Source organism: Trichoplusia ni, chromosome 1 (genome assembly GCF_003590095.1).
Source record: "Trichoplusia ni isolate ovarian cell line Hi5 chromosome 1, tn1, whole genome shotgun sequence".
NCBI lineage: Eukaryota > Metazoa > Arthropoda > Insecta > Lepidoptera > Noctuidae > Trichoplusia > Trichoplusia ni.
Genome location: NC_039478.1, coordinates 17,813,666 through 17,826,487, shown reverse-complemented (window position 1 = coordinate 17,826,487; position 12,822 = coordinate 17,813,666). Strand labels below are relative to the sequence as shown.

The 12,822-nt window shown below is 33.4% G+C and overlaps 4 protein-coding genes across 4 annotated transcripts; 2 read left to right on the top strand and 2 right to left on the bottom strand.

Moving 5' to 3' along the window:
* Positions 1-103: 103 nt before the first annotated feature.
* Positions 104-1,566, bottom strand: LOC113497748 (U1 small nuclear ribonucleoprotein A). The gene is made up of 4 exons (XM_026877449.1): positions 1,323-1,566; positions 868-1,106; positions 515-780; positions 104-376 (listed from the first exon to the last, which is right to left on the bottom strand). The coding sequence occupies exons 1-4, from the start codon at positions 1,324-1,326 to the stop codon at positions 217-219; spliced, it is 669 nt and encodes a 222-aa protein (XP_026733250.1). The 5' UTR covers positions 1,327-1,566; the 3' UTR covers positions 104-216.
* Positions 1,567-1,735: 169 nt separating this feature from the next.
* LOC113497739 (mini-chromosome maintenance complex-binding protein-like) lies at positions 1,736-6,710 on the top strand. The gene is made up of 9 exons (XM_026877436.1): positions 1,736-2,141; positions 2,232-2,414; positions 2,665-3,021; positions 3,340-3,583; positions 3,937-4,054; positions 4,385-4,564; positions 4,864-5,107; positions 5,912-6,076; positions 6,466-6,710. The coding sequence occupies exons 1-9, from the start codon at positions 2,037-2,039 to the stop codon at positions 6,676-6,678; spliced, it is 1,809 nt and encodes a 602-aa protein (XP_026733237.1). The 5' UTR covers positions 1,736-2,036; the 3' UTR covers positions 6,679-6,710.
* Positions 6,711-7,299: 589 nt separating this feature from the next.
* Positions 7,300-9,464, top strand: LOC113497728 (uncharacterized protein RAB5IF homolog). Its single transcript, XM_026877426.1, has 4 exons — positions 7,300-7,503; positions 7,589-7,692; positions 7,806-7,935; positions 8,126-9,464. The coding sequence occupies exons 1-4, from the start codon at positions 7,402-7,404 to the stop codon at positions 8,174-8,176; spliced, it is 387 nt and encodes a 128-aa protein (XP_026733227.1). The 5' UTR covers positions 7,300-7,401; the 3' UTR covers positions 8,177-9,464.
* A 118-nt stretch (positions 9,465-9,582) lies between these two features.
* Positions 9,583-12,650, bottom strand: LOC113497712 (probable tRNA N6-adenosine threonylcarbamoyltransferase). Its single transcript, XM_026877403.1, has 6 exons — positions 12,428-12,650; positions 11,871-12,092; positions 11,481-11,631; positions 10,883-10,989; positions 10,487-10,653; positions 9,583-10,161 (listed from the first exon to the last, which is right to left on the bottom strand). The coding sequence occupies exons 1-6, from the start codon at positions 12,540-12,542 to the stop codon at positions 9,922-9,924; spliced, it is 1,002 nt and encodes a 333-aa protein (XP_026733204.1). The 5' UTR covers positions 12,543-12,650; the 3' UTR covers positions 9,583-9,921.
* Between the last annotated feature and the right edge of the window lie 172 nt (positions 12,651-12,822).

Genomic DNA, 12,822 nt, shown 5'->3' with positions numbered 1-12,822 from the left:
CAATGTTGCCAAGGTTCTTAAATAAATTGTTTCAAAGAAAAGGTCTTTTGGAGTATGAGTTATGAAGTGGGTGTAGCCGGTGAAGGTAAGTAAAAGACGTAAGAAGTCTTAAACGATATCACAGCCAAGGAGAGCTGTTAAGGCTAAGTGCAATGCTCAAAACAGGTCTCAAAATACTTAAAATTTATTTATACTTTTAGTACTATTCTAATTACATTATTTTTTGGCGAAAGTTATCTTCATAGCATGAGTAGGTGTGATCTTGAATCCTTGCAGAGCTTCTTTTGCAGCTGCTGATTGCATTTCATTTGCAAACTCAACAAAGGCAATGTCATGTCTGTTGGGTACAAGACGCACCTCTTTGAAGCCAGGGAACCTGAAACAAGTACAAAGGTTAATAAGTTAAGCTACGATAAAGCATTTGGAATTAAATTATTTCCTTTCCTCATGTTGACTGTCCTGTAAACTTTTAAATATGATGCAAATTTCATTGATGATAAATTGATTGACTTACTGGTTAAACAACATGGACAACATCATCTCTGAAGTTTCATCCGGCAGATTGGTCAAGAACAGGATCTGGTTGGGTGGCTGCTCAGCATTCACATTGTTCAACATGCCAGCTGGACCAACATGCATGCCAGGGCGGTTGGCATCCTTGTTCTTCTTCTTCCTGCTGTCATCAAGACCCTTTGGCATTTTCGGTCTCTTTGGTCTCTCTTGGAAGGTGCCTTTAACTTTTGCAATGACATCACTGTCTGTTTTTGAGTACTGGATTCTCTGCAAAGTAATAATAACACAAATTAAATTAGAAGATTGTTACGATCACATTCAGAGTAAATGCATATAATAAGTTTGAGCACCGACCATTGGTTTGTCATAAAATGGGAATCCCTGCATGCTTCTTAGTGCGACTGTTGCACTGGATATTTCCTTAAAAATAACGAAAGCTTGGCCTCTCATCTTCAGTGTTTTTAATGCCACAATATCCAATATTTGACCAAACTGCGAGAATATGGCGTATAAAGATTTTTTCAACTCCTCCTTTTTTATTTTTTCATTGAGATTGTTGATGTATATTGTGTGGTTGGGTCTGATATCCATCGCTGTAAAAAAAATGTTGTTAATGATATTACCAATAATTACCATTTTTTAATATCGGACTTGACACTAGCAATACTGATGTTTTTGAGGTTACCTGTATTTGTTTCATACGATAAATAATTTGCAATTTCTATCATATAAGATGAAAAATGAATTGTATTCTGAGTACCTTATCGCATTAATTAATCAAGATAAAATTATTATAGCAAAATACTTACTCATTTTGGAGTATTTGAAGGTAGCTTCAACGACGCTTAATAATATTACACGCGAACGCGGTAAATAGATTCCCTGTAGAATTTAACTTAGATGACTGAGAATACTGAGATGTTATTCCAAATCTACTGCAGTATTACGAATAAGTAAAAATCAGTAATATAGGCAAAGCAAATTGAAAAAAACTCCAACACCTACACACCGACGCCGCAAACAAGCTAAAGTATAGCTGTCAAAGTCAAACTAAACCAAAACCAAGTTAATTCTGGTATTACCACCGGTCAAAATTATAAGGAGTGTGTGCAAGAATTTAATATGACCAAAGAAATATATGAATTTCTGTTATATTTGCAGCTTATTAATGACGGACGGACGAAACGGTCAACTCCAATAAAATCTTGAACAGTTTCGCAGTTCCGCAAGCCCTCAATCAAAATAAGCTGTCTCGTTCCAAGTTTTATAATCTGTGAAAATCAGAAAGGAGATACGTAAAAAAAATCCTATTTAATATTTATTCGCCCAGCGAATTCGCGCGCTGTCAATTCTTAGTAAAATCTGAGACAACGTTCAACCGTATTATAGTTATTAATTTTATTAAAGTAATTTACGTTATAACATACTAAATAAATATAATATACAATAACTCAAATAAAAAGTTCTCAATTCAGCAAATTTTACGTGAGTGCTAGTACTGCTAGTGCCATAACGATTTGAAAATGCATGATCTGATGGTAGATTTTGAAACTGTAACCCCTGATTTATGGATGGCTAATGAAGAAACATGGAAAGAGAAGTTATTAAAACTGCCTAATTTATTTCAGGTAAGGAATTGAATACAGGAATTTATTTCATAAGAGTTTTGTTTTCATTCTTTGTTTGACCTTAACTTAACCTTACTGTTTTGCTTTTAGATACCTTTAATCAATTCAAATGCCTCCTTGAATTTGCCGGATAGCACTTTGGTACGTTTTAAGGGGATGATCCAGGATATGCACAATCCTGAGTTCTATTTTGAACAGTTTGAAGTGCTGAATACAAATACAAATGAGATTAAAAATAAAAGTGGGAAGTATAGGGATACTGCACATATTTTGGTAAGTATTATTATTAAACTTGATAACATGCTAATCACTAATCATGAATTAACAGTTAAATATGTTGTTCTTTTATTATTAATATTTATCTTTTTAAATTATTTGAAAGATTTATTATTAAATTAAACAGGCAAATAGAGTAATCTTTTTGCACAAAAACTGAAAACACTGTAAGTTAGTAAAGGTAGATGTTTCGTGTATATTAAAACTTCAGAATATTTTTATTCTATCAATGATCATAAAACTGCAGGAAAATGAAAAAATAAACTACACAGAAAACTTGAAGAGCTCTCAGCGTCAGACCATGGTAGTTGTATCAATGCCAGGCCTCAGTGACTGGGCCCAACAGGTGGAAGACAAACAGAACTACTTGAAGCATTTAGAACAACAGCCAAACTCATCAAAACGGCTCAACCAAGATACAAAATTAAAACGAAGTTATGAAGAGGCAGAGGAAGAATCTGATTCCATGGAAGTTGTTGAAGAAGTTGGTAATAAAGAACGGAAAGTGACAGAGAAGAGTGATGCCCCTGCTAATGTGGTATCTAGAGAACATTTGTTGAACTTTCCTCTGCCTGATACACCAAGCAAATCCTGTATTGTTAAGGTGAGATAGGAATCTATCAGTTTTATTCATTTCTTATTGGTAACCATCTACTTATAATGCGCTTCAGATTCAAGGCATACTTTTTTTAGCACTATGTACTCAAAGTGCATATTTTTAACATTATGATTTATATTTACAATTTATATTATGATCAATATTTTTTTATAGTGATTAATTATGGCATTATACATGTAATTAATATTTTTAATTAAATGTGATCTTCTGCTGTATGCCTATTTGTCCTTTTTCCATAAATAACTTTTCTTTTAACCTACTCTTAATTGTAATAAATCCTTACACTTAAATTATCTTTTCTAGATTTATGATGACAATGAAAATCTTAAACTGAATGATATGATAGAAGTTGTAGGCTTCCTATCTGTGGACCCTGCTTTATCTGGAGAGTTCCAGCCTGAAAAGGATCCATTACCAGATCCACAGACTGAGACAGAAGTTGAGACTATCACACATAATCCCCCACCAAGCTTAGTGCCTAGATTACATGCAGTTTATGTTAAGAAACTGGAGCACTGCAACCCATTGGTCAAGAGCTTTGATCAAGGTAATATTTATCTTAAAAATGATAATTTTTTTTTTGAATGAAGTGCTATGCAAAGAAAACATAATGCCTAAAAATCCTAGCATTTTAGATTTATTAAGGTGCTTAACGCGCGGTATTTGACCAGCCGCGCATGTCCGATACGAAAGCTTATTATATTACCTTAACCAAAAAGTGTAAAGAAACTGAAAAACTGACATATTGATTTCCTCTTCTTATTTGAAGTTGTTTGAAAATATTTTAATCATTTCTTTAAAAACTGTTATAATGGCCAGTAATATTATCCATATGAGTAAGTTAATCAGAGTTGGTCTTGTGTTGTTGGATGTTGTATTTAAGTGTTGTTTTAATAACAGGTGCAGTATTAAAAGAAGCCAATTCAGCTCGAGAACATTTGTTAAAAGCTCTGACTGAATTATTACTTGGAGATAAACTGGCCGCCGAATATTTGATATGCCATCTCATTGCTTGTGTGTAAGTATGCTTCCTATTTTATTTGATGATTTATTAAAACGCAACATATCGTAAAATTCGTAAATCAATAAGTCATAGATTGCCGTGTAGTCGTTGACTTTTCTCGGATCGGCAACGGTTTTATTACATACAGAATTCAATTATAAACTATTATTTTTGTCTGTTTACTTATTTTTATTGGACAACCAATATTAATAAACAAATTTGTAAACTATGACCATAGGTTTTTTACTTCTGTAAAGCAAAAGACGACCTTAGAAAATGTTTAAAAAATACGATACTTTTTCCCTATTACTAGATATACTTCTTACATGTTTTTGATCTTTTCAGATACTTACGTCAAGAAACACTAGCGCTCGGCCAGTTCTGTCTCAATCTATCCAACTTACCGATACAGAAATACCCGAACTACGCCAAACAGTTGTACGAGATCATCAAGCAGTTTGTTACAAAAAGCTATTACTTGCCTCTCACAATAGAAAACATGAATACACTCAGTTTATTGCCTAAGTAAGTACTTTTGATTAGATCTTTATTAAACTTCTATTTCTAAATGAAACATGTTTGCTAATCATTACCATTGATGCTACATTAGTTCTTTGTAGTATAAATAATTCGAAAATAAATTATAAAATTTTACGATCCTAATATAAATATAAATTTTATATGCCAACCTCTACTTCTTTAAAGGTTTAATTTTGGTTTGTATCAACTCCCTATCAATTCCAGTGGAGAACAATGGTACCACTTATTCGTTTAGCCAAAAATTTACAAACAAGGTATTTATATAAATTTTTATAATTTTACAGAAAAGATTATGAATGCAACCGCTTAACCAGTGGAGTGCTACAGCTGAGTAAAGACACTCACTTAGTATTAGATGAAACTAAAATGGAACAAGGACGCCTAGATGCCACGGGAGTGAACAACGTCGCGGCCTTAGGCAACATGATCATGACTCAAAAAGTGGAATATGACTTCAAGTATTACAAAATGGAGTTTGATTCTGATGTCTCTGTTTTAGTACTATCGGAAGGAAAATCCTTGTTACCGGTAAGTTCTTGAATATAATTATATTGTATATTATAAACTTGCTGTGACGATAACGGCGCGGTTAAATTCAGAGTTAATGCAGCGATTCAGTTATCTCTATAGCAATTTTTGGCAAAATTGATGCACTCTTTCCAAAGTGTACAGAAATAATTAGGAACAGAAGCATATGCATAAATGAGTTGAATCCTGCCAATATTAAAAACGCGAAAGTTTGTATGGATGTTTGAACCACTTTCACTGAAGAGATTTGGACGAAAGTTGGTATGTAGATAGTTTAAACACAAAGGCTAGTGTTTGTGTGTCATCGATCATTTTTTATATGTAGCCAATATATACAGATAGTATAACGATTTTAAGTATGACATACTTTTTGCAAAATCAAAATCTTTATTATTTTTGTTGTTTCACATTTTCAATGTTTTCCAGTTCACTTACGTAACTCAGATACAGACGCAAACAGGATCGTAAAATGTTGTTCATTTTATGAGCATTCTTAATGGGTCATTGTAATTTTGAATTGATTTCCTTATCAGTCTGAATTCTAGATATGATTAGGAACTTTCTAGGTTTACCAACATATACATACATTTGTACAAATACTACACTAGATAAAAATTACCTTTACAAACTTATACACTATGTCGCAAGTACTAAGCATTCGAAATTAAGTTCGTTTATAAGTGAAAATAGCCAACGAAGCTATCTTTTCTCAAGATTGACTTATCCTAGCAGTGGTCATTTACACAAAAAGCACAAGAATTTAACATTACAAACCCTTTCGTTAAACCAACTTTTATATTTCAGAGTGACTACCACGTCCCACTACGCCCTGAGGAGTCTTCATTACAAATATTCAATGCTATCATTGAAGCAGCAACATACTACTTAAAGGAGGATATCATGAATATCATTAGGATATACCTCACTAGTCTTAAGCTTGTTAAGTACACTATAAGTGAAGATATACAGGTCAGTTGGGTTTATATGGTATGCGTTTAGGTAATTAATGTGCAGATGAAGAGATAATTGTGTACATGCAAGTGGGCCATTGATTCTTCAAATCAGAGGTACCACTTTCTAGTTATAAGGAGCCTTTTTTATTTCCCGTTCTTACGGTTATTCTCCCTTAGTAGTGCCTACTAAGCTATTGAAGTGTCTTTATAATATTGGTGAAATATCTGCCTGCACAAATACTACCAAAAGTATTGATCGACGAGTTGTCGGCATTTCTGTGTCCAATAGTGTTTCGTTTTGTATGTAGAATTGAGTTAACGAATTATTACTTTAATTAATTATTACATTTTGACCCTTAATACGTCTATTACTGCGTTGTATCTTAAAGTTTTTATTTATTTCAGTTTGTTGAAGACGATTTTATAGAAATGCGGAGTAATTCGGACGAGGATAATCCAGTGACGGCCGACGATTTACACAGGCTACTGGTCCTCGCGCGGCTAGTCAGCCTCTCTCGTGGGTTTGATACTCTCGACAAGGAGTGCTGGGAGATCACCAAGAAGATGGAAGCAGAAAGACTCAACAGGATAAAGAATAGAGTTGCTTCTACAATATAAATGTATTTTTTTATTAAACCTTTTTTACTTAAGTTTTGTTTTATTTCTTGTTATAAGCCTGATATACCTAAACAGTAACCTAAACTGGCCTCAATGGTCAACCTTCATTGCTCATGAAAGTTCATGGATGAATTATTTCATATTAACTGATCGACTTGTTTTGCTTGTTGTCTGACGATCCAACCAACGCGTCTATTATGTTGGAACAAATGTGAACAAGAACCGTTTATGGAAGTATATTTTGTCGCATAAATAAACCAAATTTTGCATTCAAAATGTCCTAGCCTCTTATCCATAAGGGAAATAAAATAAACAAGCTAAACTCGGCTAGCTAATTCAAAACACATGTTGGCTGGACAACTTTTTTAAGCAATCTTCGAACCATTATTAGTCTATACTAAATTATAAAGAGGAAAGATTTGTTTCTGCGTAAGCAGCTAATGCTATTGACAATAGAACAAAATTATGTACTACGGTTTTGCTAACCACGCGGACGAAGTCGAGGGCAACTGCTAGTTTGATAATAAAATGAAACTGCAAACCAATGAAAAAAAATAGGTCAAAAGCCACATGGCCAATTATTATTATAAAAACAACAAAACCGTCATTGACAAGTTTTGACAATGTCACAGTGACGTGTACTATTTTTGCGATATGACTTATTGATTCCAAAAACCATACGAAATAATTCATTAAAATTGACAGAAATTAACTAATTTCACTATGTCGAATAAAAGCAAATCCTCAGATGGGAGCAACAAGATAAAAGTTTGCGAATCAGTGTGGAAGAAAGCGCTCGTCGCTAACGCCGAATGGCCAGACAAGGTTAGACATTTTATCACGAGACTTACCGATATTCGTTAATGAAAATCTGTTGTAATAACTAATTGGCCGTCTCATGCGTTTTCAGGAAGAGTTCCTTGACGTCATATATTGGATGCGTCAAGCTATAGGTATTATTTTGGGCCTGTTTTGGGGGCTACTGCCGTTGAAGGGATTCCTTGGCTTATTACTGTAAGTGTCATTGCTCTACACTGATAAACTAAAGAAAATATATAAAAAATAGAATACTTTTAAATTTCCCAAGTTTGAATCTAACTAGATTAACAAATGTTATGACCTTTCAGATTTGTTATTGTAAATGCAGCAGTTATTTACTTTTATGTGAACAATTTCCAAAGCATTGATGAAGAGGAGTATGGTGGTATGTGGGAAATAACTAAAGAAGGATTTATGACTTCATTTGCTGGATTTTTGGTAAGTGAAGAATTCATACAATCAACTTGAGTAAATACTTTTCTGTGTTTGTTGCATAGTAAACAATAAAGATTAAATAAGTACTTTTCAAAGCAAACCTTGAAAACAAATTTTATATGGTATTTAATGTCTTTTTTAACTCTTATCTCCCTTACGAATAATGGACAAACATATATTCTTTTATTTTCAGGTTACATGGATCATTGTGTACACTGGCCTACATATTGCAGATAATTTATGAGACACATAAGACATTTATTAAGTGCTGCAATATCAAGTTCCAAGTTTCATGAGGTCTTAGTACAAACTGTGAACAAATAATGTTCCAACTGGTTCTATTTTACATAAGCTCGTTTGTTTTTTGTTGTTGCTTATAAGGATTCGGATTGTTAATGCATTTCAATATATTTTTTAGGTTATGTTAAAGGTTGGCAGTCTTATAGAAAAATGTATGGAATTCAAGTATGAATGTAATTTTTTTGTAAGACAGTTCATCATATTGTATCATCTAGTTAAAATTTAATTTATTTTATCTTTTAAACTATCTCAATCAAGGATTTACTTTCCTTGACTGGATAAACTACTGAACTGTCATTGATAAAATAATACTATTTGCAGTCTAAACTGCAATTCTTTTATACTGTTTATAAGCCATGTTTATCTTTATACGAATTTTAAACTAGAAATGTTCATGAATAAATCTTGCAGTCACAAATGTGTAAAATTGTAATAAAATGTGAGAAAAAACGGGATTAAGGAACTGCCGCAAATTATATGTACCCTATTTAGGTAATAAGTTCGAATTTTTAACCAACGTTAAATAAAGTAGGCAGCAATAAAGTACATTTTAATAAAGTAAAGTAATTGTAAAAAGACTCCTAAGAATATATTACATTTTAGTGATCATAATGCTTGAGAAATTTCTGACTTATTTGAATGGTGTGAGGAAGTTTTAAAAGGGGTAAGCCTAGTCTTAGGTGTTTATCGCGCGATAGTTCCATATCAAATAAAACAAACAACTATTTAAAATACTGTCAAACTTGAAATGTAGGCCAAACTTATTTTACTTATTTTTGGCTCGTAGATTTCTCTATGTCGACTCGAAATGGACGGAAGAGAATTTCGATTCGACGTAGCAAGTAATTGATCGGTTAAGCTTTTTTTCTAAGCTTCTTCTTGCTCAAGATATACGCCTGTATGTTTCAAACGAAATGTATGTTCTAAAATAGGAGTAATATTAAAATTTGGTCGTAGTAGTCGCTGTATAAAGAAAGTAGTTCGCGCGGTCGCGATACCGTTTGCATTTCTTTAGTATTTATTATTATTATAAGTAAAACCTACTTGTTAAGTTTTATCAATATTCCTCAGTCCAATCATATGGTTATGAGATAATTTATTTTAAAGAATGCAATAATTATATTAGTCTCGTTTGTAATGTTATTCGTTGCGTGATTGCTCCCGATGAGTTTGCAGTGATATCCTTATTTTGAACAAATATAATGATTGATTCAATAAAGTTTTGTAACTTTTATAGTTGTTTTATTAACTACAAGATTTGTAGAATTAGCACAGAACTGTACATATATGTATGAAGGTAAAAGTGAGAAATGTGACCAATAAATATTACAGCAAAAAAATACGACCACAATTATATTATAATGTTTAATTTTGATGACTTCAAAACTTACAGCTAAAGTACAAATAACGCAAATATTCGTATGATAAGACATAAATAACTAATTACATCTGGTTTGTAGTAGAAAATTGTAATGAAGATGTTTGTCCAAAAATGGGACAACAAATCGATGTTTTAAAACATTATCATTAAAGTACAGTCGTATGCATGAACGATACTCAGGTGTGTGACGTTATAAAATGTCTTATTGTAGCTATTTTCCACTTGATAATGATAGCATGACATTTTGGTATGAGTCTGCGGAGTATCGTTCTTGCTTATACAAGCCAGGCGTAACTACCTTGAGGCAGTTAATCTCTCCACGTAATAACAACATCATCAGTTCTATATCTTTGTGTGATAGTTGATTCACTGAAGTCCATTTTAGTTCCAGATGAATGGGCTAAGGCGCCAGCCCACGCGATCATAACTCCGTTGTCGATACAAAACCGTTCGTCAGTCGCGAATACTCTGGCGTCTCGTTCTTTACACATAACTCCCATCATTTCCTGTAAGCGCACGTTGCAGCCTACACCGCCGACTATGAGGACCTGAAGATACAAAGACAAAGAAAATTAACGATATAACGTTTAAAGATAAATGTTTAAAAACGTACCTTTAATTTACGAATAGGTAAATAACTTATCCAAGGAGGACAAAGATAATTCTAAAAACAAAATGGTCGTGCCAAATAGACTTTGATTAGCCGAGTGCGGATTTCTAGGACAAAAAAGTTTGTTTTTGAGAATTGTCTGATACTCTTGTAAGAAGGTTTTATTTCCTGCCACATGTACCTGATAACCGCGATCGCAGTATTACACGAGATTGAACAGGAAAAAAGAATACATTTTCTCAACATTCGATTTGATTATTTACCTCATCAGAGCCGCAATGGGCCATCGCTCGCTCCGTAATTTCCACCAGCATAGCAAACACAGTTTCTTGAAGCGAATAGCACAAGTCATCAGGAGTAAACTTCTGAAGGAGATCGTCTATTCTGTCTTCCATGAAAGATAAGATACCGGAGAAACTTACATCCATTCCTGAAATTTCACAAAGAACAACTTAACGTGATACTTTACAACTGCAACGCCATTAACATTGCCGTCACAAAGAAGAGAAGTAAAAATTTAAAAAGTGGTTGGAAGTTTTTATTTATCCAGAAATGTAAGAACTGGGACCACATAAGTATATGATAGGGTAACTCATATTCGGTCATTCGTCGGGTAAATCATTGGTAAGTATAAAAGAGTAATAACAGCGAAGTTTTACCTTTAACACAGTATGGTAGTGGAAAATATTTCGTTCCTCTTTTAGCAGCCTGCTCAATGTTATATCCTGGACTAGGTTCATTGGACATCTTCAGCACTCGCGCGAATCTAAGAACATCAAGAGAAACCTCAAAATATCAGAGATGTATTTACTCAGATGACTTAGTTCGAAAATAAAAATTACTTATATATAACTACATTAGTGCCTTATTTGCAATGAGCTTAACAAACTTGCAAAAACTACCATCTCTCAAGGTAAGACTGCTGCTTTAGTGAAAGCGGCAGCACACAATAGCATAAAATACCGTCTCGCTTCCACAATTTTATAAGTCTATTTTAAGAGATTGTATTAGGACATCTCAATTACTGTTTAGAAAGAGTAAGGGTTGATACATATCTGACGGAATTACGTATTAACGCTTATAATTGACGAGGCTACAGGCATTAGGGCAACTTCGGCAGAGTGTGAAAAGTTAAAATGTTTTACAATAGTATTTATGTATATTAAGACTGTACCGGAGTTCGCGACGCGAGGCATTTAGTCAGATATGAAACATAATGACCCTACAGAGGTAAACACACATAATTAAGTATTTTACCTGTCTAAACAATTGCCTACAGCAATGTCAATAGTCTCACCAAATATCCTGTATTTGTTTCTGTCATATGCTATGATCTGAGTGTTCCCACCACTCACATATAAAACTGTTGGATTGTAAGCATTTGTTATGAGGCGACCCATTTCAATGTCTGATTATTATGTTAAGGAATAATGTTTTTGATTTTTGGACAATGATGAATAGAACTTTGGTACTAAGAACATGATGATAATAGATGTAGGCCTTTACACTATACAATATTGTTTTTGAATTGATTTAATCTTATTTTGTGCTATTTGTATAGCATCAATTTAAAAAGATTATACCGTGTGTTTTCTAGTTCTCTTTGCATTTTAACATGGTATAAATTTGAATTTTATAAAAGGATACGTCCAATACAATGATTGACTCCTAGAATAGGTTTCTTCCACAACTTTGCGCAGGTTCTAGCGACAATGGCGCATACCATCAACGGAGCGCCCATACCAGGGCCTTTAGTGTAGCAAACCACGTCAATCATGTCTGGGGTTATCCCAGACTGGTCTAGAGCTTCCCGAAGTACTGCATGGATGTTCTGCTGGTGATGCTCAGCAGTCTCTCTGGGTAGGAAGCCTGTAAGTTCATATAGATAGATGGGTAAATATAGAGGACCACTATACAACAGTACCATTAGTGGTATGTAGAATGTAGGTAAAGAGTATATAAGTATATTTTTCTTTCTAATAAGAAAAGTGTTAAAATTAACGGGCAAACTTTCTTCCTTTTTTTAAATAAATAAATAAGCAGTCAAAGCAATATTCGCGACTTTAAGGTTCCCGCCTATACTTCGTGCAGACACAACAAGGAAAATATGGACCCATGTGATAATATCTAGTATTTAATTGTTGTTTTTTTGTAAGATTATTGTTACTAAAGGTGTATTTTAAAGTAAAATATGCTTAACTAACCTTGACCAGGCGGCGTGATGTAGGTTCTCCTACAATTGGCTACTATTTGTCCATCTCGTACTATTCCCACGCCTAGCTTATTAGCGCTCCCTTCAAACCCTATTGCTATAACCATTTTGGACGAGGGCTTATACTATAATTCGATGTAAGTCGTATTTGTTTGTAAAATAAAGTCTCACTCCTCGAATAATATGACAAATGTTTATCGATTTTCTGTCATTAGTGTCAGTGTCCACACATGAACATTGACCACAGACTAAATAAAAGGGAGGTGAATGAAACCTCAGGATCAATATTTATTAAAATCTAAATTAAAAATCAATCTGATCAAACGTATCTGACACAACTTCACTACTGTATGATTTGTATCGAACTTGAATTTTGATAGTGAACAC

Coding starts and splice junctions, on each gene's coding strand:
- LOC113497739 (XM_026877436.1), top strand. CDS start 2,037: ATGCATGATCTGATGGTAGATTTTGAAACTGTAACCCCTGATTTATGG. Junction 2,142..2,231: donor AACTGCCTAATTTATTTCAG/GTAAGGAATTGA, acceptor TTTTGCTTTTAG/ATACCTTTAATCAATTCAAA. Junction 3,022..3,339: donor GCAAATCCTGTATTGTTAAG/GTGAGATAGGAA, acceptor TATCTTTTCTAG/ATTTATGATGACAATGAAAA.
- LOC113497748 (XM_026877449.1), bottom strand. Junction 781..867: donor CATTTTATGACAAACCAATG/GTCGGTGCTCAA, acceptor ATTACTTTGCAG/AGAATCCAGTACTCAAAAAC. Junction 377..514: donor TTGTCCATGTTGTTTAACCA/GTAAGTCAATCA, acceptor TACTTGTTTCAG/GTTCCCTGGCTTCAAAGAGG.
- LOC113497712 (XM_026877403.1), bottom strand. CDS start 12,542: ATGGTTATAGCAATAGGGTTTGAAGGGAGCGCTAATAAGCTAGGCGTG. Junction 11,632..11,870: donor AGTCAATCATTGTATTGGAC/GTATCCTTTTAT, acceptor CATAATAATCAG/ACATTGAAATGGGTCGCCTC. Junction 10,654..10,882: donor ACTACCATACTGTGTTAAAG/GTAAAACTTCGC, acceptor GTGAAATTTCAG/GAATGGATGTAAGTTTCTCC.
- LOC113497728 (XM_026877426.1), top strand. CDS start 7,402: ATGTCGAATAAAAGCAAATCCTCAGATGGGAGCAACAAGATAAAAGTT. Junction 7,504..7,588: donor ACGCCGAATGGCCAGACAAG/GTTAGACATTTT, acceptor ATGCGTTTTCAG/GAAGAGTTCCTTGACGTCAT. Junction 7,693..7,805: donor GGATTCCTTGGCTTATTACT/GTAAGTGTCATT, acceptor ATGACCTTTCAG/ATTTGTTATTGTAAATGCAG.